General features: G+C 39.9%; 1 protein-coding gene across 1 annotated transcript in view; it reads left to right on the plus strand.

Moving 5' to 3' along the window:
• The window catches only part of CDKL5 (cyclin dependent kinase like 5), a 52,569-nt gene that overhangs the window by 9,135 nt on the left and 18,449 nt on the right, over nucleotides 1–24,985 (plus strand). Inside the window, exons 6-10 of the mRNA XM_024739336.1 lie at nucleotides 331–520; nucleotides 12,227–12,378; nucleotides 17,522–18,488; nucleotides 23,151–23,294; nucleotides 23,551–23,656. Of these exons, the coding sequence (XP_024595104.1) occupies nucleotides 331–520; nucleotides 12,227–12,378; nucleotides 17,522–18,488; nucleotides 23,151–23,294; nucleotides 23,551–23,656 (1,559 nt within the window). The remainder of the gene's footprint in view (nucleotides 1–330; nucleotides 521–12,226; nucleotides 12,379–17,521; nucleotides 18,489–23,150; nucleotides 23,295–23,550; nucleotides 23,657–24,985) is intronic.

The raw sequence follows: 24,985 nt of genomic DNA on the forward strand, positions 1-24,985 counted from the left end.
CTCATCAGACATGTGTGCTGTATTTAGGGTTTATTAATCCATTCATATTCAAAATATATCTGGATGTGAATAGATTTCAAATCAGTGTATACTAACTAAATTTTTATTAAACTGATGGCTTTATTAGCATAGATTTATTCACTTGTGTTCTGAAGTTTTACTTTGATATCCATACTTCCTTTTTTTCATCCTCACGTTTGTCCATGTGGTATTTTTTAATTCCTTAAATACCCAAATATGCTTTAAATCATGAATCTGTTCAAAATAATTTGGAAATTATTAAAATTTATTTCTTCAGTTACCAAGATAATCTCTCCCTTTGCTTTTCAGAGCTCCCTATGGCAAGTCTGTAGATATGTGGTCCGTGGGCTGTATTCTTGGGGAGCTTAGTGATGGACAGCCTTTATTTCCTGGAGAAAGCGAAATTGACCAACTTTTTACTATTCAGAAGGTGCTAGGACCACTTCCACCTGAGCAAATGAAGCTCTTCTACAGTAATCCTCGCTTCCACGGGCTCCGGGTAAGAGGCTTTGCTAAAACCCCAAATGGAATCAGTACACTAGTATTTAAATCATTGCTCATTGCACAGTGGAATGCTAAGCTATCCATCGAATACTATTGCCTTTCCCATTACAGTGTTTATAATCCCCATTATAATATTTTATTTTTGGGTTTTTTTTCTCATTTTTTTTGCGGTACGCGGGCCTTTCACTGTTGTGGCCTCTCCCATTGCGGAGCACAGGCTCCGGACGTGCAGGCTCAGTGGCCATGGCTCACAGGCCCAGCCGCTCCGCGGCATGTGGGATCTTCCTGGACCAGGGCATGAACCTGTGTCCCCTGCATCGGCAGGTGGACTCTTAACCACTGCGCCACCAGGGAAGCCCTATAATATTTTACTTTTGAATTTTATATAGTATTTGTGAATTCTGAATCCGAAAGTGGGAGCTGCTAATATTTTCCTAATTTGTAAGTTCCAATTTTTCAAAATCTTTTTTAGTGTACGCATTATTCTAAACTTTGGTTATCTCAGAATGTTTCTTTATGCAAAATATTAAGCATCCCCAAAAGATAGAAAAATGTATAAATGGCTATTGCTTATTTGAGCAAACATAGTTGTAGTGATTTGAGGAAGATGATGAATACTCACATTCTGCATACTTAAAGGTGCTGTTCTAGTGGGTATTTCCTGTTTAGTGAAACATCAAATCTTCTTTTCAAACTAGCGTATTGTCTTGGGCAGCCTTTTCTAGACTTGCTAACTTTGTGCAAAACTTGATTTCAGAAAATATGCTAAAAAGAGTCTTAAAGTATAAACTTTCCCCAAATGAGGGACAACCAAGTCGCAGGAGGCATCTTACTGGAGTGGCCAGTTACAAGCTGCTTCTCTGTTCCATCCACCCCCAAAACAACATTTTTAGTTTTCAACTACCCTGTTTGGGCCAACATGCCAGTTGCTGGCCCTTGTGGGAACTATAAAATAAGCTCACCACCACTTCTTTTGTTTCTCTTAAATGCATAATTCTCAAACCATGTTTTCTTGACATTTGCAAAGCACTTTGTTTTTTTCCTTTGACTTTCTGGCCTCAGTTTATTTCACTTTGAAGAGTACCCCTCCTCACACATGAATGCCCAGCACAGTATACCTCCTGCTAGGCTCAATGAGTGTGGAAGAAAGAAAGGAACAGAAATGCAAACATTTCTCTTCCATCCCCTTCCTGCTTTCTCTCTCTTCCAAATCTGTCTGAGTTATCTCAGGCAAGTTTCTTTTTTCTCCTTTTATTTTTGCTTTTGTAAGCTGAAAAATAACCAAATTATGACCATTAATTAGGGTACAAATAGTCCAACAGTTATTGAGCATTTGTCCTACTAGATGCTGAAAATATGATAATAAATAGGACTTGCCCTCAGTCCAGAAGAAAGGAAAATCTATTCTAGTCATAAATAAAGCAAGTCATAACTAATGAATTCCTGTCTCACTGAGAATGCATCCAAACTCCTTCCCATCAGACCTTGCCTTTTCTGGGCCCTTCTAGCTCCCTGACTTCAGCTCATACCCCTTTCCATTCCCATCCCTTTCCAGAGTTTCATCACACTTACCTTTCTTTTTCTTTAACTTCTGTAAACATTCCCAGGTGTTCCAGCTTCATGAAATTCGGACTTGTGACTCCTTTTCCCAGGAAGGCACTTCCCTTGCATGGCCCCTTCTCATTTTATAAATCTCAGCTCCAAGAATGCCCCCTGTCTCTGACCCCCCAGCATACTTCCCCCACCTCCTTCTTGGTCTCTCCCATAGCACCCTTCTTTTTCCATCATAGCACTTATCACAGTATGTAATTATTTTGTTTATTTTTTAATTATTAATGTTAGAAATCATCTGTTTTATTGCTGTATTTCCAGCATCTAGCTTAGCCCAGCACATGTAGTAGGGACTCGATGAATGTTTGAACGCTCTCTTGAACCAATCTGCATTATCAGCAGTCAAGCTCATTTATGTTTCCCTTCTCTCCATCTCTAATGCTTCTTTCACTCTTACCACCTTTTACCTGAACAACCACTCCCAAACTGATTTCTCCAAGTTTCTCTCTTCACTGCAGTCTTCACATTGCTTTTAGAATGATCTTCCTGCAAACTGCCCATTTAATTCTGTCGTCTTTGTGCTGAAAACCTCTGCTAGATTGCTTATTAAATTTAAACTCCTTAGGATAGCATTAAAAACCCCCTTCCTTCTAGCCCTCCAGCCTTGTCTCCCACCTTTTCCTACCCCTGCCCCCTGCTCTGCAGCCACATTGAACTTGTCACCATTTCCTTGTTTCTGCAGTGCTATGTTTTCATTTCTATAATTCTCCCAATACTTACCCCACTTCCTGGAAAGCTCTCCATCCTCCCTCCCCCCAGACTCAAGTCAAGTGTCCTTCCATGAAGCCCTTCTAGACTCCTCCAGGGGGAATGGGTGCCTCCCCCTTCTGCGCTCCTGGAGCACTCTGGTCATAGCTCTTGTAGCACACATGGCAGTCTCTTTTAAGTAGCTGTTTGACACAACACTGTAATTAACTATACTTCAATTTTTTAAAAATTGTAATAAATTTTTTTTTTTAAAAAAAGCTTTTTGAAAAATGTATCCTTACTGGACTAATGAATTTTTTAAAGAAATGAGCTATCATGGTCACCGTTATATTCACAACACACCTAGAGTTGCTCTTACTAGGTTGAATAGTATTAAATGATTGAATATTTGACCTGGAGCATCAAGCTTGGTCTTCTGGCTGCATTATTCTTTGCTTGGTTAAAGAGGCTCTAAGCTGGATTCTCTGAAGAGAGTATAAACAGATCTGCCATGGTACCTGGCTTTAATAACTTGTAAACTAGCTGAAGAATTAAGACTTTTGTGCATGAAGTAATTAGAAAACAATACAATTTATAATCAAGTGTGGTATATAATAAAGTACTACATTCTTTACTACATTGTACTGTTTTCTAATACATCTAAATATAGTTGAGACCTTGAGAATGTTAAACATTCTAGAAAGTTGGCTGGATTCACTAGGAATGATATATAGAGGATTTACAGTTTGAAATGGATATTGAAGAATGAGTAGCATTTGGATTAGATAGGCCAAACAAAGGAGATCTTTTACTCCTTTGTCTATGGTCCTGTTTGTTTACAGACCTCCTCACTAAATAGTATTATCGGTAAATGGTAGAGAGTACATGACGGTGCTGCTTGTAAATATCCTTTGGAGAAATTGCTGCTTCCCTGACACTTTGATTTTTATAAGCCTTAATGTTTTTACATTTTAGTCTGAAAGTGTTTGTGGTGTTTTAGCTAAATTAGTTTAACCTTTTTGGAGGTTTAACCACATCTTTCGAGGGAAAAGTCTTCCTTTATAATTTACTTGAGAATGTCTGAGACATTCTCAGCTAAGCGTACAGGGTGTGTGAACTGCACCTGCCTTGAAACATGGACTTACCAGTAACCAGTCCAGTGTGATTTGTATTTTGATTTAGTTGTGTAGAGATTGGAAAATCAACAAGATGTTGCTCTAACAGTATGTATTATTTTGAAAAAAATAACAATTGCTATCCCATAATATAGGGCATAGACTTTGAAGTTAGGCTGCTGAGGTTCAAAGCCTGACTCCATATTTACTACTTGAATAACCTAGGGCAAGTTCCTTGTGCCTCTTCTTCCTCATGTGTAAAATGGTGATAACAGAAGTACCACCTGATGGGGTTGTTGTGAAGATTAAACATTATAATATATGTAAAATGCCCAGACCAGTGCCTGACACATAGTAAGTGCTTAGTAAAGAGGCACTCTCATTGTATCATATTGGCCAAGTGATCAAGAAAGAAAGGAAAGAAAAAACAAACTACTGATTGAGATATACTTTAAACTTCTATGCTTGAGTTTTGGTAATTTGTTGAATTACCTAATATGAGAATGGTGTCTTTCTTTCAAAAAAACATTAATTAATTTTTTAAAATTAGGAGTTTATGTGGTCATTTAAAAATCATATTTCTAATACCTTTTGACTTTGGGCATTAATTTTCTTATTGATGAAATGTTACTTCTGGAAAAAAAGGAGGGCGTATTTGGTAGCATAAGATAGGACCTCATAAGCAAGATATTAATTAAAATCTAGTGGTATAGAGTCTTTTATCACAGCATGACAGGTGTCTCTCTCTTTGGGCTGATGTTTAATGGTCCAGTAACATCCAGAGGAACCTCTGTACCTCCTTTAGGAAAGGCGCCCATGTTTAGAAAAAATGTGGGTTTGGATCACAGACCTGGGTGCAAATATAAGTTCTGATTTTTAATTATGTAACCTGCCTTGAACCATTTATTTGAATTTTCTGATCATCACCTTCTTCATCTCTGAAATAAGAAGAATAACAATTGTTAAAATGTCTCGCAGAGCATTACTTCCCTCAGAAATCAGTTTTAGGTTATTGCCTGTGTGTCTGTGTTAAATTCATGTTATTCCCTCTACGTCCTCTATCTAGAAGGTGCTGTCCTACTTTTCTCTGTCCTCACATTTTTTCTTATCTTTCAAAAGCTAGTTCAGATATTATCTATGTATGGATTCTTTTTTCTACAGCTGCAAACCACCTTGGCCTCTCCTTTCTCTGAGCTTCAACTAGAATTTAGTACAGTTTCGTACTGATTGCTTTCACAATCAGACTGAGGGTTGCTTACATGCAAGGTTTTGGTCTTACCCATATTCTGCATCTCCCGCCATACCTAGCACTGTGTGGGGATGACGTCTTAATACCTTGTTTGAATTTTTCTACATAACTACTTCTCTCATCCACTTATTTAGCATGTTTAGAGATTTCAGGCTTTGAAATGCTCTTATGTTGGTATAAAGGAAATACAGGGAGCTAAAGGATAATTACCTAGAAAATACATTTCTTGGGAGCATTTCATTCTCCAAGTGAGTAATAACTCATCAGACATGTATGCTGTATTTAGGGTTTATTAATCCATTCATATTCAAAATATATCTGGATGTGAATAGATTTCAAATCAGTGTATACTAACTAAATTTTTATTAAACTGATGGCTTTATTAGCATAGATTTATTCACTTGTGTTCTGAAGTTTTTTGTTTTTTGTGTTTTTTTTTTTTGCGGTATGCGGGCCTCTCACTGCTGTGGCCTCTCCCGTTGCGGAGCACAGGCTCCGGACGCGCAGGCTCAGCGGCCATGGCTCACGGGCCCAGCCGCTCTGCGGCATGCGGGATCCTCCCGGACCGGGGCACGAACCCGTGTCCCCTGCATCGGCACGCGGACTCTCAACCACTGCGCCACCAGGGAAGCCCGTGTTCTGAAGTTTTACTTTGATATCCATACTTCCTTTTTTTCATCCTCACGTTTGTCCATGTGGTATTTTTTAATTCCTTAAATACCCAAATATGCTTTAAATCATGAATCTGTTCAAAATAATTTGGAAATTATTAAAACTTATTTCTTCAGTTGCCAAGATAATCTCTCCCTTTGCTTTTCAGAGCTCCCTATGGGAAGTCTGTAGATATGTGGTCGGTGGGCTGTATTCTTGGGAGGGAGTACATGGCATTGGACTCTAATACTTTACCATCCACTTAGATATTGCGAAATGTGAGTTGGCAGAGGGAAGGACAGAGCATCTGAATAAACTTGACCCTTTCCCCTCATTTTATTTAAAAATGTATTTGTTAATTTAGGAGCCTGTTTGCCTTCTGTTCCAACTTACATAAAGGAAGGAATTGAAAACAGGTTATTCAAAGAGTATATTAAAAGCAATAATAGAACATGTGTCCGAATTCATTATTTCTACTTCTGTAGCCTTTCAGGTACTGGCCTTTTTCTCTTTTTTTACTTCTCTAATTTTCAGGAGTAAATGATATGTTGTTGTGAAAAGGGTGTAAGAATTGTCTGTATAAGCAGACAAATTCTATATGAACTCTGTTATAACCAAATTATTTGTATAAGTAGACAAGACTGTATAAACTAAATAAATAGTTTCAGATTTTTATATTTTGTTTTGTTTTACATGCTTCAGTGTTGTCCGACTAGATTTAAGTATCATCTTTCACTTGTGAGTTTTCCTGTCATTTAACACCCAATCCTATTAATCCCTACCTCAAATACCTAGACATCGAAAGTAATATACATGTGAAATAAATTTAACTTTGGCACTAGGGCAGTTGCTTCTGCTCATCTGCTACCTTCTCCAACACTCAAAGCACATGCACACACATACCCTTACCTACGTGCTAATACTTCTGTCATGTTGTTGTTACAGTTTCCAGCTGTTAACCATCCTCAGTCATTGGAGAGAAGATACCTTGGAATTTTAAATAGCGTTTTACTTGACTTAATGAAGGTGGGACAAGTTGATGTTATCTGTACAAAATGTCTTTTGGTTTGTGATTTCTCTTGTGTCTATATATGACCATAGCCTGCTTTTATGAATTAAATGTTTTGTTAATAGGTGTATAGTGGTGAATAATGGGGCACTGTGTCATCTGAAGAGGCATGCAATTTATTTATTTATTATTTTTTTAACATCTTTATTGGAGTATAATTGCTTTACAATGGTGTGTTAGTTTCTGCTTTATAACAAAGTGAATCAGTTATACATATACATACAGCCCGTTGCAGTTTATTTAAAATTGCAGAAGTATCTGGTATTGTAACATTCTGTCTAGACAGGACTATGAGGTACCTAAGTTAGATTCCTAAAATGGACAGAATAGTAACAATCTAAATATAAATAATGAGAAATAAATCATTTAAAAATTTATCCAGCACTTGAGCTGCTCAGGCATAAGGTTTTAAAACAAATCTTAAAATGAATGTTGAAAGAAAAGAGATTCTAATATTTTTTGCATATTCAAGGCCTCCCATAAGATTATTTTATCAGCGAACCTAATTCTGCTCTTTTTCTAACTTGATTTCTCTCCCTCTGGCTCTTCATTTGACAACTGCAAAATCACTGCTACTACCATGCCTGAGTGTTCCTCCTCATGCTGGTGCCCCTGTGCAGAAGGTCTTCATGCTCTGGACTACTGAAAATGTTCTCACAGTTTTTTTTGGTTTTTTTAATAAACTTTATTTTTAAAAAAATATTTATTTATTTATGGCTGTGTTGGGTCTTCGTTGCTGTACGCAGGCCTTCTCTAGTTGCGGTGAGCAGGGGCTACTCTGTTGCGATGCATGGGCTTCTCATTGCGGTGGCTTCTCTTGTTGCGATGCATGGGCTTCTCATTGCAGTGGCTTCTCTTGTTGTGGAGCACTTAGTTGCTCCGTGGCATGTGGGATCTTCCCGGATCGCGGGCGCAGTAGTTGTGGCTGGTAGGCTCTAGAGTGCAGGCTCAGTAGTTGTGGCACACGGGCTTAGTTGCTCCGTGGCATGTGGGATCTTCCCGGACCAGGGCCTGAACCCGTGTTCCCTGCATTGGCAGGAGGACTTTCAACCACTGTGCCACCAGGGAAGCCCTCTCACAGTTTCTTATTCAAGCTTTTCTACCCAAGTAGATGGCCCCTTGAGTGAGAACTACTTTTTCATATTTCTCCAGTTTTCATTGCAGCCAGCCAGTGCATAAACAAGTGCTAGTTATTTGATAGTAGACCTTCAAAAGATACTTCTTGGGTCTTCCGTGGTGGCGCAGTGGTTGGGGGTCTGCCTGCCAGTGCAGGGGACACGGGTTCGAGCCTTGGTCCGGGAGGATCCCACATGCTGCAGAGCGGCTAAGCCTGTACGCCACAACTACTGAAGGCCGCGCGCCTAGAGCCCGTGCTCCTCAACAAGAGAAGCCACCCACCGCAATGAGAAGCCCATGCACCGCAACAAAGAGTAGCCCCCGCTCGCTGCACCTAGAGAAAGCCATGCACAGCAACAGAGAGCCAAAGCAGCCAAAAGTAAATAAATAAAATAAATTTATTAAAAAAAGAAAAAAGATACTAGTTAATGGATCAATTTTATTTTCTGCCCGTTCAGTCAACTGTCAAAAACAGAGGAGTTTACACTGTGCACAGGACCTTTAAAGGCATACTTAGCACAGTTGGAAATTGCTGAGCAGCACTCTCAGAACTTTGCTCTGCTTTAAAACTATGTTAATCTGTGTTCCGAGGAGCCCTGTGTAAATAGGTGTGGGGGCGGAGGTGGGCGAGGGGGTGTGGCCTTTGGGAAAGGCCTCTTACCATATAACCTTTCTTAGAGATTCACAATATTCATTAACTTATAAAGGCTTTCAGAAATCCCACAGTAAAGAAGCATTTCCCAAATTTAATTAAATACTTAAAAAAAAAAATAAAATGCTACAGCACTAGTTCTTCTGAACACAGATTGAGAGATACTATTTAAAAAATCCTCAAGGCTCTTTAAGGTTAATTAGGCATAAATTATCTCTTAAATCATTTGCGTTATGTCATATGTTCTTTCACACAGTCAGTGTTTATTTATCAGGGCTTTAATTAGTTGGTAACTTTTAAAATGTAAATAGAGTAAAATAGAAGAACTGAAATACAATTTCATGTTTTCTGCCTTTTGTCTCTTTTAGTTAAAAATAACTGAACTTCTTTTGTTAAATCATTACCAAATGTAATTACCAAGTATCAGCATAGCACCTGGTAAACGCTAACACAGATAAAAATACGAAGATAACCTGAACCATTATGCATTTACACCAGTTTGAAAGTCGAACAGTTGAATTCCCATTCATTTAATATATTTACCCTCAAATTTCTTTAATGTTAAATAAACATTTTATTTGAAACGTATATTTAGAAGGTACACAAATTATAAATGTACCTCAGAGTAAAACTTTATAATGTAAATGTAACCCCACCCAGATTGAGATACAGGAAATAATTAACACCCCGGAAATCTCTTCATGACCCCTTCCCAGGTGCCCCTTCCCACTCTTGGAAACCAGGACTTTGACCTCTATCACCAAAGGTTAATACTGCCTTGTTATTATTGAATGTTATATAAATAGAATTATTCCTTTTGTCTTTTAGCTATTTTTGAAAATGAATTTAAAAAATAAATAGTACCATTTATCCTTTCATGAAGAAATTTATTCTCTATGCCATCCCCTAAAGCAGATTTGATAATTTTGTCCATATATAAATACCTAAAATGGCCGTCTCATCCTGCGTCTATTTATACATATCGGCCATTTTAGTGGGGATACAAGTTACCAGAATTAATCAAAGCTCCTAATAATATAAAGAATAGCAAAAAAAAAAAAAAAAAAAAGAATAGCTACAATAATTATATGGGCTCTATTTTAGTTAAAATTGTTTTTTCCCCCCAAATACTGAATTTTGAAACTATTTACTGAGTTTCATACTTTCCTCATAATGACCTCATCCTTGCAGGTGTTTGAAAATTAACAGCTGTGTTCATAAATATAAAAATAGTTCATTGTATGTGCAGCAATTTCTACCCTTGTTAATCTTAAATAAATGAAAATAGCACTTTAATGCTAGTAGATGTTTAGCTTCTAAAAGGTCGTATGTACTTTAATTTCCTTTGTTTTTAACTAGTACCATACAGTTGAAACCATTTTGATATTAACTGCCTTAACTGCCAGTAAGACCAAAATCATTTCCTATACCTCCACAGTTTTTGTTTTCTAATAAAGAAGGAGAAAGCATTGAGATAATTTTAGAGTTGTGTCTGAGTCAACATATGATAGGATACGATAGGATCAGAATTCAAATTTTCTGTGGTGCTAGGTTGAAGGTGGTTGTCTGAAATTGAATTCTGGCTTATTGAGAACAAATTGAGGTTTGTTCTCACTGTTCAGTAGTGGATCACAAAGAAATTGACTGTGGGCAAAGCCAATGAAAGTGAGCTAGAGACGCATTTGGGAATGCTGGAATTTCACCCTTTTTCCTTTCTCTGAGGGAAAATGCCCATCACTGAAAAGAACAGATATCAGTGTGCTCTATTGAGTTGTGTTAGGTTATGTAGGTTATGCTTCTTTATTTATTTGCCTAACTTGTCAATAAAACTCAATTAATTTTTAAAATAAATTTATTTATTTGTTTATTTACTTATTTTTGGCTGTGTTGGGTCTTCGTTGCTGCCTGCGGGCTTTCTGTAGTTGCAGTGAGCGGGGGGCTACTCTTCTTTGTGGTGCGCGGGCTTCTCATTGCAGTGGCTTCTCTTGTTGCAGAGCACAGGCTCTAGGCACACAGGCTTCAGTAGTTGTAGCACACGGGCTTAGTTGCTCCGTGGCATGTGGGATCTTCCCAGACCAGGGCTCAAACCCATGTCCCCTCCATTGGCTGACGGATTCTTAACCACTGCACCACCAGAGAAGCCCCCAAATCAATTAATTTTAATAATGATTCACCTTTTAAAATCTTGTCCAATTACTAATCAGATAAATAATGTTAGAAGAAAACATTTTAGTTGTTAAAAAAAATTAGTACTTTAATTAATAAAGAACACATACAAATAAATTACGAAAATTACACAAATAGAAAAATATGAAAAGAAGGAATATAAGTAAACATAAAAATATTCAACCTCACTATTAATCAAAGATATGAATTAAAACAGCTGTGAGATACCATTTTTTAAATAGCTAATTTACAAGTATGTGCTAAAAAGAATGATAATGCCTATTATTGATGAGGGTGCCAGGAAATTGGTAGACTCTCAATTGCTCAGAGAAGTACTATTTGAGACAACCTTCCTAGGGGGTAATTTGGCAACACATAGAAGGTAATCCTTAAGGGTTTGCATACCTACCAGTTCCATATCTGGGAACTTATCCTATGCAAGGGATCATGGATATATGCAACGGTTTCAGGTGTACATCACAGCATTAATTATAATAGTGCAAAGTGGCAGCCACCTAAACATCCAACAATAAATCATTAAATAAATCATACCACAAACTTCCATGTAGTCATTTAAAACATGTTGTAAAGTTATTTGTTGCATCAATGTTCACAATATTAAAAGAAGGAAAACAAAATGCTGCCTAAGGTACATCTAAAATTGAGGCTGTTTACTGATATGGAATGATCTCTTAAGATCTAATGTTGAGTGGAAAGAAAGCTAAGTGCAGCCTATTGTGTGTATGCTACTGTTTGGATAAAATAAAAGGAGCAGATAGAGATATGTACAAAGTACCTGTGGAAGGATTCACAAGATGCTGGTACCATGGGCTGCCTCCAGAGAGGAGGACAAGAAAAAGATGAAGAATGTATATTCTTTGATATGAATATATACTTATTTAAAAATATATTTTAGGGAATTCCCTGGCAGTGTAGTGGTTAGGACTCCGTGCTTTCACTGCCGAGGGCTCGGGTTCGATCCCTGGTCAGGGAACTAAGATCCCACAAGCTGCATGTTGTGTCCAAAAATAAAAATATATTTTGGATGTTTAAATTATGTTGTAAAAAATATTTTTGATTAGTAAGTGAAAAGTACAGTATACAAAACTTATTTGTATAATATAAGCCAGATTTTAGAAAAGAAAAAATATATACATGATATTTTTTAAAGGGCTGGGAGGGCATATTCCCAGAGGACAACAATGGTAAGGTTATGGGTGATTTAGATAGTCCTTTAAAAAAATTTTTTTTTTGGACTAAACTCTGTTTGCTAGATATTCTGCAATGACCATGCATTTCTTTTATAAGGAAAAGAAATACGGTTTTTATTACAATTTAAATTTGACTTTGTGATGTTCTTTCCAATCCTAACTTTATTTCCTAAGAATTTACTGAAGTTGGACCCAGCTGACAGATACTTGACAGAACAGTGTTTGAATCACCCTACATTCCAAACCCAGAGACTTTTGGATCGCTCCCCTTCAAGGTCAGCAAAAAGAAAACCTTACCACGTGGAAAGCAGCACTTTGTCTAATAGGTAAATATTCCCTTTTAAGGAAATACAGATGCAGTATTGGTCTTACAAGTAGGTGGAGGAGGTGGCTGCTTAAATGATGCGATTAGAGAAAAGAAGGAAAGCCCTCCTTATTCAGAAATATCTTTCTTATGCTTATTGCATGATTCAGAACCATAATTAAAGAGTTGTGTGGGTCATAAAGACTTTATATTTTACAAGATTTTCCAAGGGAAACCTGTGCATTCCCTGGGAAAGGTAGCATGGGTTAGCAACTAAGGGGGTTTCTGGCCTCATAAGCTAGAAGATCCTGTGTACATGGGACCCAGGGGTGATTCCTGGAGGAAGAAGGATGGGTGAGGGCAAAGGGATTCCTGAAGGGAGCGGAGGATGCCAAACACAGGTGGGTGGGAAGGCACCTAGGACAACCTTTGCAACTGAACCAAGTAGTTCTGGCTCCATAGCAGGGGCTTGTGTTTTTGTTGCCCTTGTCTTTTAATCATTGAGTTGAGAAATTAGTTTTTCATAAGAATAAGAATATAGAAATAGTAAAGTTAGTTTGGTAGATAGTGATTAAAATGGATGCTTTCTAATGTAATTTTCAGCATAATCTTTAAAAAAACATCTATTTCCTGGGGCAGGGGAAGCAAGGAGGGGCACAAGGAGTTGGACCCTGCAATTAGGTTCTCTCCCCAAAAGTGACATTCCTTAATTCTGTTGGCTGCATTTTCAGGGGCAGGTCCTTCCTCTCCTTGTCTTCCTTCTTCTTCCAAGAAGCTGGTCTTGTCACCTAGCATTGCTTAAATTACGGAAGATGGGAAATAGTTTCTCTTATCTACTATTAGAAGAGAAGTAGAAAACAATAATTCTTAATATGAAGCTTTTCTTATATAAGTTTTTTCCCATATCCCCCCTTTCTCTCCACATAAAACAATTATTATTAATTTTTTTTGTGTGGTACGTGGGCCTCTCACTGTTGTGGTCTCTCCCGTTGTGGAGCACAGGCTCCGGACGCACAGGCTCAGTGGCCATGGCTCACGGGCCCAGCCGCTCCGCGGCATATGGGATCTTCCCGGACCGGGGCACGAACCCGCATCCCCTGCATTGGCAGGCGGACTCTCAACTACTGAGCCACCAGGGAAGCCCTGAACAATTATTTTTAACCAATTGGAATTTTGAAAGCTTAAGACCTGGTACTTTTTAGATCTGTGAATGCATCTATAAATAAGCAATAACCATTTACCCTGTATTTTCTCTGCTTAACTGCGATGGCGTGATTGTGTTTTATAGCTGTTCTCTATTTAAAATGAGTGGTTTGGTCATTGTTTCCCTCACATCTTATAAAACGCTCTTACCTGTTTGTTTTCAAGGAGGCCTGGGAGCAGATTCAAATTCTATTTCGCCAAGTTTGTGTTCACTTTGTTGTCAGTTTCCATGAGATCGGTGCACTAAGGCACGGACCAGTATTCATCTTTCAGTTGCTCCTTTGAGTTTAGGAGGTTCACATTATGCCTGTGTCTTATCTGGGGTCACTCCCAGTTCAGGTGCTTTTGTCTCCCTTCTACCTTGATTGTCACTTGACTCCTCTAGTTTACATTTGCAAAGAAGAAGGATCTCAATAGAAAGTTCAGTAGACTGATGATAAATTTTTGATTTGTGCTGTAGTGATTGGTGGTATAACCATACCATAAAAGCAGGCCTGTGTATTCATCCTGTAATGACTCACTTGGGAGAAATCCCCATGGGGGTCCATGGCTCTCCTTGGGAACCCTCTTCAGGCATCTGTCAAGGAGGATGTGTGTAGCCATGAGGATACGGTTCATATAGGTTTTTGAGGAGTCCTACAAAATCTCCTTTTGAAGCAGATGAGAATAAAAATTATAAGTAAATAAAAATCTCTGGAAGAATTTGTTTTCAGGTCTTGACACTGTATTAAATATATTAAAGAAACAGTCCTAACTGGTTTCTCTAGGAAAGAAACCATTAGCTCAGTTTACACATATCTGGAAATATTTCTGCTCCACGCTTGCCTACGGTCCATATTTCCTCCATGGAAGCTCTTGTTGGGGACACTAATTCTGCACAAACCATGGCTCCGTTGGACTTCCTAGCACCATTGTAGAAATGTTCAGGGCACCATATCGTGTTGGTGCCCTGCCTTGTCCCTGAGACACACCAGTATCGTCATACACATATCCTCACACACCCTGTCTTCTGTCTTCCGCATTCATGTCTCTGTAGGAGAAGCAGTGGACTCTGCATTACCTAGCCCTTGCCTAAGTCTCCTTCAGACTCTCCTGAGGTTCCGCTCACCTTGGACATGGTGGGATGGTGCTTCATCCTGCCACACACTGCCCTCTCAGCAGTCCTGCTTCGCCAGTCTTCCCCATAAAAATGTAGTTTTGCGTCTTTGATGTTTGGTTTGAAAAGTTATTTTAACTAGAAATTAACCATCTATCTATCCATCCTGCCAACCATTTAAGAAGGGTTTATATATAAAATCCTCTTAAGTGGTTGGCAGTTTAACACAGATTCCTTACAGTTGTGTGTCAAAGAGATATATGGAATTTCTAAAGCAGTTTTTTATTGTGCTTTGGCAGAGCTCCAACTTGAAGACAATATGATGTCCTTTCGATGTAAGAGTTGTGTGCAGAGCTCAGTGGCTTCAGATTAATACCAAGACAGAAACTTTCAGAATAGCGGTTTAGGCACTTTGTACATTTATGGGAAACCTAACTCTGTGACAAACGTTTCCACCTTAACTTTATAGCCTCTCTTTTCACATTAGACATTATATCTTATGTTACTATGAATATGTTCTTCGTAACATACGTAGGTTTGTGCTCCACATTGAGAGCAGTGTTTCCAAGAGTTTCAAAAGCTCTAGCAGCTATCTTCACTCTTCTCTACCCTTTTCTGGATGTCCTCTTTGGAGCTTTGGACATTTCACAACATCTGCATGAGTTATCTCTGCGATTACCCTCTCTAGGCCTGAAGGAGAAAGAGGAAGAAATAGGGTTGTGAGAGTCCAGGGGAGCCAGGCAGGGGAAACCACCCTGTGGGAGCTGTAATCTAGAGGCACAGCTATGATCTGAGTCAGGGAGCCACTGCCAGGGGAGACAGCCCCCAGCCCCTTGCACTGCTAAGCCCAACTGGGAGTTAGGTGACAAGGGAGGCTGGGTGACACTCTTCAGTGTTGGGTTCCCCAGACCCAGGCTGGGGCAGAGAGGAATGGAGAATGGACTGGGGGTTGGGCACGTGGGAAATAACCAACACACTTAGATCTATTTATGGGTGAGACTGTCTATCATCATTTGGGTTTTTTGAGGAGTTGCTGAGATATTTTAGTTACCAGGATGTAAGTTGACAAACAACTCTAATGGTTTAAAACCTGACATGAGGACTGTCCTCTATAGATCTGGAGATAGACTCTGTTAACATCATTCAACAGAAAGTGAAACTTTCCTTTCTTTGTAATTTCTTTGTGGGTCTGGGGTCTGCCATTTAGTTAGCTCATATTTTTCTTTTTTAAACAAAATTCACATTTTATTTAGGTTGAAATAAACTATACAAAATTGATTTTCTTCACCCAAAATAACAGCAATATCTTCTGTATTATTCCTAGATAAACTGTAAAACACTTATTTTTGTAGGTTTTCTAGGTTTTGCTTGTAAATCAAGATGAGGCAGTAGATACAGTCACGGAAGAAGACAGAAGAAGACAGACAAATCATTTGTCAGTATCCATGGCCTCTGATCCTGCCAGTTAGCTCATATTTAAGTGACCTTATTTAATGTTGCAATTTTTGTGACCCAATTGGGAGAGATATTAGTAAGTGCGTTTTGGAGATGAGGCCTTCCACACTATTACAGGCATGCTTGATATCAGATACTTTTTAACACTCCCCTGCAAGGTAAGAGGAAAGGATGAGGGCCCTTACCTTTGATGCCTAAACGAGTGGATTCTCATAGACAAAATAGGAAGGCATAGTTTCACAGATTACCACTCTACAGGGGAAAAAAATGGGGCTTTTCCTCTAATTAGTGTGCAATGGGAACAAAGCTCTCCCAGATCAAACCGTCTTTAGCAATAGCAATTTATGCAGCAAATTTTTTGGAATGCATAGTAAAAAGGGAATTGTGTAAGTTATTGTTCATTTAAAAGCATTCTTACCTATCTCAAACCACAATTTGGTCCTTTAAATAGTTACAGTAGAACAAACTGACCTTGCTGCGATGTCAGCTTCAGCTTTCAAATAGAGGACAGGGTTTTCCTCAGGATTTATATTTTCTATTTTAAACCAAGTAGGAAATGAAGCTTTCAGTCCTAAAGATTTCAGTCCAGATGAAGCCTCAGCCCATTTGTAATAATGAAGTGTGAAATGAAGAAGAGAATAAATTGTGTCTTTTGGAGAGAAATTACCTGTTTAGATCCCTGTGATCCAGTTAGAGATATGCTCCTGTTTAGTGTACAGGAGGTATCTGACACTGACGTGCCCCGAGTATTGCTGCTTCTCTAATACATAAACGTTGATCATCCTGTTTTCCAACAAACCTCACTAGGCAGTTCACACTTCTTTTCAGAGTATCATTTTCTTTTCTTGAGTACCTTGGTAGAATTCTCATTCGTTGATTATACAGGCTAAAGACAAAAGACATTGGTGCTTGTGTGTATGTGCTGTGAGTGTGTATCTCTGAGGCAGGCTGTGAGTTTTACAAATAAAAACGAAGTTCAAGGAACACAGTGATCTGCAAGTCTAAATGTCTCCTGATGTTCAAGCAGACAAAGAGTCATAAGGAGTTTGCCTATAGCTCAGCCCTCTTCTTCTTTGCAGGCTTTCTACAGTACACACGCATGTGAGCACCAACATAGCAAAAGCATGTTTGCCCAGATTATCAGTTAGAAGCTGTGTTGGCAGTAAGTTAGCTGAGCATTTAAGAATGCCAAAGCACTTCACCAGGACCAGTGCTTTGTGGCAGAGTGACTTGATATAAGCAACTTAATTCTTATTGATAGATTACGTGTTATTTATAGTCACATGTTTGAGAGAGTTACTGTTTTTAGTCTTTGCAGTGTTTTAGGTATTTGTTCTTTTCTGTTTTAATGATACTTTTTGTGCCTCTGCTCTTGAGGGAAACTGATATACTTCTTTCATTTTTGACATAGAAACCAAGCCAGCAAAAGTGCGGCTTTGCAGTCTCATCACAGATCTAACAGCAAGGACATCCAGAACCTAGGTGTGGGTCTGCCGCGGGCTGATGAAGGTCTTCCTGCCAACGAAAGCTTCCTGAACGGAAACCTTGCTGGAGCTACTCTTAGTCCCATGCACACCAAAACCTACCAAGCGGGCAGCCAACCTGGGCCTACCAGCAAAGATCTGACCAACAACAACATACCACACCTTCTCAGCCCAAAAGAAGCCAAATCAAAGACAGAGTTTGATTTTAATATTGACCCAAAGCCTTCAGAAGGCCCGGGCACGAAGTACCTCAAATCAAGCAGCAGATCTCAGCAGAACCGGCACTCATTTATGGAAAGTTCTCAGAGCAAAGCCGGGACACTGCAGCCCAGTGAAAAGCAGAGTCGGCATAGCTACATCGACACCATTCCCCAGTCCTCTAGGAGTCCTTCCTATAGGACCAAGGCCAAAAGCCATGGGGCATTGAGTGACTCCAAGTCTGTGAGCAACCTTTCCGAAGCCAGGGCCCAGATCGCAGAGTCCAGTACCAGTAGGTACTTCCCATCCAGCTGTTTGGACTTGAACTCTCCCACCAGCCCAACCCTCACCAGGCACAGCGACACAAGAACTTTGCTCAGCCCCTCGGGGAGAAATAACCGAAGTGAGGGCACTCTTGACTCACGCCGAACCACAACCAGGCATTCTAAGACGATGGAGGAGTTGAAGCTGCCCGAACACATGGACAGCAGCCATTCACATTCGCTGTCTGCGCCTCATGAATCCTTTTCGTATGGGCTTGGCTACACCAGCCCCTTCTCCTCCCAGCAGCGTCCACACAGGCATTCCATGTACGTGACCCGGGACAAAGTGAGAGCCAAAGGCTTGGACGGAAGCTTGAGCGTAGGGCAAGGGATGGCGGCCAGAGCCAACAGCCTGCAGCTCTTATCACCTCAGGTACAACTTAGGACCTTGACCAGATCTGTCGGCTCATCATGGAAAGGTGGTGCGGGGATGTGATGGGGTCAGTGTGCAGTTGTCCCTACTGCAGGAGGTCATACTTTCTTGATAGGACACATTTAAGGAAGCAATATTTGAAGGACTAATCTGTTAAAAAAATTTTTTTTAGTTACTTAAGCTAATTGTTGAGTACTCAACGCAAAAAGCTTTTTTTCAAAATCTGTTTTCCTTTCTTAAATGTTCCTTTCTGGCATATTTTGTTCATATTTTGTACTATTTTTTTCGTTAATTTTTTATTGAAGTATAGTTGAATTACAATGTGTTAATTATTGCTGTACAGCAAAGTGACTCAGTTATACATATATATACATTCTTTTTCATATTCTTTTCCATTATGGTTTATCACAGGATATTGAATATAGTTCCCTATGCTGTACAGTAGGACCTTGTTGTTTATCCATTCTGTATATACCAGTTTGCATCTGCTAATCCCAAACTCCCAGTCCAGCCCTCTCTCACCTCCCTCCCCCTTGGCAACCACCAGTCTGTCCTCTATGTCTCTGATTTTGTTTCTGTTTCATAGATAGGTTCATTTGTGTTGTATTTTAGATTCCACATGTAAGTGATATCATATGTTATTTGTCTTTCTCCTTCTGACTTAATTCACTTAATATGATACTCTCTGGTTGCATCCATGTTGCTGCAAATGGCATTATTTCATTCTTTTTATGGCTGAGTAGTATTCCATTGTATATATGTACCACATCTTCTTTATCCATTCCTCTGTCGATAGACATTTAGGTTATTTCCATGTCTTGGCTATTGTGAATAGTGCTGCTGTGAACATAGGGGTGTATGTATTTTTTTGAATTATAGTTTTGTCCAGATATATGCCCAGGAGTGGGATTGTTGGATCATATGGCAACTCTATTTTTAGTTTTCTGAGGAACCTCCATACTGTTTTCCACAGTGGCTGCACCAACTTACATTCCCAGTAACAGTGTAGGAGGGTTCCCTTTTCTCCACACCCTCTCCAGCATTTGTTATTTGTAGACTTTTTATTGATAGCCATTCTGACTGGCATGAGGTGGTATCTAATTGTGGTTTTGATTTGCATTAGAGAATCCTAGTTTGATTTATTACAGAATTCATCAGCTATATGGGTTAGTTTTTAATTTTCTCAAAATTCAGTGTGAATTCATGGGAATTTTCTCTGATCTCTCCAAACCACATTTGCTTAAATCAAACCCTTTTGCTAATACCTGACTCGACATCTTAACTGAATTGAAAAGTTTTAAATTTATCCAGAACTATAGGTAAATATAACTTCAGGCCAGGATAAATGCTAATTTTCAGTCTTTTGGGTTGTTTTTAAATCTCAAGGCAATGTTTTTAGCATAATGCTGCCTCTATCTTACTGATCTTCAGACTCTAGAACTGACACTAACCTATTTAAAAGAAGCAGCATTCTTGTAACAGAACACATATTTTTAAAATTATATTTTCATGATATGAAACGTTCACCTGCATCAGAGAAATGAAGGTGGAGAAAAACAGTGTTAGAAGAAGAAAAGAGTGTCATGTAGGAAAAGTACTCTCCTTTTAGAGGATACAAAAATTGGTTCATCGGCGTGTGTCAGAGCTCCAGAAAGTAAGATGGACTCTGCAGTGGGAAGCTTAGCAAGATCAGTGCTGGGGAGGGGGAGACTGTCAATAACTGAGCAGCTGGTATAGCAAAGCAGCTAAGATCTTGAGCTGGAAAGCCCGGCAGCCAGTCCTGCAGTGTGCTTCAAACTCTGTAAATTTGGGAAAGTGATATAATCTTTCTGTGCCTTGATACCTCATCTGAGTGTTGTTGTGAGGATTAAACATGGTGTATAAAGCACTGTGTGCCCTATGCCGGGCACAGAGTAAATGTCTTAGTTGTTGCTACTGCTTCTGGGATGATGGGGGCTGTTCACTGAATACCTTCTCTATGCTGGGTATTCTTGGGCACTCAAAAGAGTCTGAGACAGGGTTCTTGCTCTTGAGAAATTTATCTTCTCTCAAGGAAGATTAAATTATACATGATAAAAATGAACTAATTAAGAACCACATTTCTGTGGCACTGGCTATAAAAGGTACTTGAGGACAGGGAGAGGTCATTGTGAGCAGGAGCAATCAGAAGTGACTTTAGGAGCAACTGAAGGTCTTGCTTAGAGCTCAGATGTGGAGAGAGGTTTTGTGGCTAAAGGATGAAGACGTATTCAGGCATTTACTGAGCTAGGCACAATGATAGGCTCTGATGAAAAAGATGTGGTCCCCGTCCTCTTAGAATGTATGGGCTGGAGGTGGTGGGATGACACTTGCCAATAGATAGGTAGTAATAATACTGTAAGGCTGCATGCCCACACTGTGCTAGAGCTGTGTGCACCGCAGGGGCAGAGGGGAACAGGGACAGAGGGGAGTGTCACAGTCCCAGCAGGGGGGGTTGTAGGAGGCCCCCAGGGGGCAGGGGTGGAATCTGAGCAGAAACTTCTGAGATGTTGGGGGTTTCACCAGTGGAAGAAAGTAGAGTGGACATCAGGAAAGAGGCTCGAGGGAGGGCCAAAAAGGGTATCTGGAAGTTAAGGAGGATAATTGAGACATTAAGTAGCATGGTGAGTTGTGGGATTGCAACTTGGGCCACGTGGCTTGAGTGAAAAAATGCAAGATTTAGAGTGGCTTTTGCAATAATCCAAGCATGGGGTGAGGAGAAATATGTTCTGGACTAAGTCAGTGCCAGCGGGAAGACAGAGAAAGTGTGGATCTAAAGACTCCTCAGAAGTAGAAACGGGACTTGTGAATTGAAAGATTGAATATAGAAAAAAGGAAGCCTTCAAGGTTTCTCTTCTTGGAGCTCCTTTTCAGAGTAGAAGAGAGGACTTGAAGTGACCTCATTCAACCCCTCCATTGCAGAGATGAGCATGCTGAGGTTCTGAGAGGTTAGGTGGATTGCCCGAGTTTACCCAACTAGTTCAGGGTGGAGCTGGGATCTTGAGGCAATGTCCAGGTCCGTAGGCCAGAGTTTTTTGCATCACGTCATGCTGACATATTGAGGTTGAAGAGTGACCCTGGGCCCGTATGCAGAGATGTTCTCCATGAGGTTGGAAAGACTGTCTGGGGCCCAGGTGAAAGGAGGGGTAGGAGATGTCATGATTGGAGTCAGAGCAGTTCTCAGAGGAGCCCCTCTAGAGAGAAGGGATCATTTAGGGCCTAGAAAGATCTCTAGAGTCTGGCAGCTACACATAGATGTTACATGGAGGTCAAAGCCAGTAAAGTGTGTTAGCATTAAGCATAGTGTAAATAGAGAAGAAGTTAAAAAAAAAAAAAAAAACTATACCTTGGAAAATGGACAAATGGACTGGCTTTCTGAGAGTGCTAGAGAAGAGGCTTCATGAACGTGGTGGAAATAAGCTAATTATAAAACAATAACTGTCGGCTAAACACAGATCCAACTGTTACTGAATTTTAAGTCCAGTTCAGGAAATGCAGTGCCAAGCTGCAAGAAAGTACAAGTTTAAAGGCACAAAGATGGCATATGGCTTGAAAAGTAACTGAAGCTGTGAATAATGATGGGAATCACTCTCTTGCAAAGTACTGTAGGCACCTTCAAGAGCAAGGGGACTGGACTGGCTCTGTCGCTTAGAGTTTATGTTAGATGTAGAGGTCTTTGTAAACAATGCATGTGATAAAATTCAAATGAGATCTTGTCACAAAGTAGAAAGAAGAAAGGCTACATTGGGTAATTTCCTGCCCAGAATCCTTTCGTAGTACATTTGGGGAGTGAGGGGAAGAAAGAGAAAACCATATTTTAAATCTCAAATAAACTGGTTTTGACACACCATGTAAGGCTCAAAATAATTTTCTGTGCATAATATACAGATATGCAAGTCAGCTAGCTCCTCTGAATGGCTTGGTAATTTTATTCCTTAATCTTTTTTTTCTGAGGGTAGAAAATGCTACTTTTCCCCTCAATGAACACGACTGTGGACCAAGGCTGCTTTTAGCTTGTGACTCACTTCCTTGAGAGAAATAGGTAGTGTCTCCGGAGATGAGTGCTGTCGTGATTATTAAGAAAATACATGAAGTATAAGTACTGTTAACCTAGAGAAGATTAAGAAGAGAACTTAAGTACAAAAACTGCAGTAGTTAGGGAATTTTTAAGACAAATTATTAAGGGTACTGATTCAATTCCTTGATATATCCAAAGAACGTTTGTTTTCATCTTAATCTGCCATTAAGTCCTTCATGAAAAATAATTTTGCATCTGTAGTTCTTTTTTGAGAACTCAGCCTAAAATCTGCTAGAGAAATTTTGGATTAACTAACAGAATCTCTATTCTAATTGAGTGCTGCTCAGACCATGACTTTCTAGATATTAGGAAGATAATTTTCTTTATTTTTAAAAATTAATTGAACTATTTTCAGAGTAATTCATTCCCTGCTTGCATTAACTTTAATGAGAATTTCACTTTCCATCTGTGTGACGTTTGTTTGACTTATTTTACATTCATCAGATGATTCACTCTTTTATAGGACAATTTGTGTTTTAACCAATTCACATGTTTAAGTTTAGCCAGTTAAGGTACTGGTTATACCAAATAAAACCCATGGCGATTTAGGTGATTTTCATCCCTAGGAACAGGACACTCTTATAAATCCTTTGAAATTTGACTTCCAGCCCGGAGAGCAACTGCCTCCAGAGATGACTGTGGCGCGATCTTCCGTTAAGGAGTCCTCCAGAGAAGGCACCACTTCATTCCATTCACGGCAGAAGTCTGAGGTCTGAATTTTCTAGAGCTGCTACCTTGTACAATAGAACATGTCTGTAAAGATTGGTCACTCAACATCATTACAGTCTACCTTGTAAGATTTATTTGTACCCAATCTCCCACAGATAATTCGAACTGGCTTATAAAGTAAGCAGTTTTCCTCATGCCATAATTCTGAGTTTTCTCAGTTAGGCACCGTTCTACGTTCACAGGCTACCTCATTATCTCTCTGTTGTTTACTTTTTATAAACCTATTTTTTATCTCAGGGTGGAGCGTATCATGACCCCCACTCTGATGATGGCACTGTCCCCAAAGAAAACAGACACCTGTACAATGATCCTGTTCCGAGGAGAGTTGGCAGCTTCTACCGAGGTAAACCCAGCTCCTAGCACCCATCAGGGTCCTCTCTTCTCTCCCCCTCACTACACATCCAGGCTGCACTCTCCCCTACATTTCACTGCCCTGACTTCCGGTAAGTGTCATTCTTACCTGCACTACTGCCTTCCACCTCGTCTCCCTGCCTTGGTTCCCTCTGTCTTAGTTCAGACCCTTGTGGCTTCTGACTTGGGTACTTTGAGTAGCCTCCCAACTGCTCTCCCTGTCTCTAAGGTCACCATCAAAACGGTCCCTGGAATGATCCTTCTGAAGCTGTGTTCTGACCACACCACTCATTCATTCGATTAAGTCATAACATACATATTTTTAAATTTATTTATTTTTGGCTGCGTCAGGTCTTAGTTGTGGCACGCGGGATCTTTCTTTGTGGCACGCAGGCTCTTCATTGCGGCACGGGGGCTTCTCTCTAGTTGTTGCGCGCAGGCTCCAGAGCGCGTGGACTCTGTAGTTGCAGCGCGCAGGCTTAGTTGCCCTGCGGCATGTGGGATCTTAGCTCCCCGACCAGGAATTGAACCTGCGTCCCCTGCATTTGAAGGCGGATTCTTAACCACTGGACCACCAGGGAAGTCCCAAGTCATAAAATATTTATCGATGTCACTTGTATGTCTGACACTTCTAATTTAGAACATCAGTGAACAAGACAGCCAAAGGTCTCGGCCCTCACAGAGCTCACATTCTCATGAGGAGAGAGCAACACTAAATGTAATAATTACATAGAGCAGTAAAAGATAATAAATGCTACAGGGAAAAAATATAGCAGGGCAATCCATTGCCTCCACCCCAGCCCCAGTCTTCTACCTCTCATCTGCTGAGAGTCCTCTGGTGACTTCCCATTGGCATCAGGACAAAATCTGAGTTCCCTAAGATGGCATTCTAGACTTTCTCTGCCCTGGCCCTTGCTATCCTCTCCAGCTCCTCCTCCTCCACTCTGGTGCCCAGCCTGTGGGACTCACACAGGCCGTGCCCTCCTCTGACCTGAATGCAGTACTCCCCCTGCTTGGACAACTTGTTTCTGTCCCTTTTGAGATTCTGCTTTGAGGTCCTCTGCAGTGTGATGGCTTCCCTGCCCACCTAGGTGAAGTGAAGTGTTTCCTCTTTTGTTCCGCCCATGGCCCTCTGTCTCTAACATGACACACACCACATGGTACTGATTCTTTGTTTGCATTTCTCTCTCACAAGGTTACAAGGCCCTTTACCTTTTCCTCTTTTACCATCATTGACTAGCACACTGCCTGGCAATTTCATAAATAGTTGTTGATTGGATGAAAGAAAATCTTCAAGTGTACTTGCATGACCTTAAAAATA

The sequence above is a fragment of the Neophocaena asiaeorientalis genome, unplaced genomic scaffold, assembly GCF_003031525.2.
Source record: "Neophocaena asiaeorientalis asiaeorientalis breed wild unplaced genomic scaffold, Neophocaena_asiaeorientalis_V1.1 scaffold771, whole genome shotgun sequence".
NCBI lineage: Eukaryota > Metazoa > Chordata > Mammalia > Artiodactyla > Phocoenidae > Neophocaena > Neophocaena asiaeorientalis.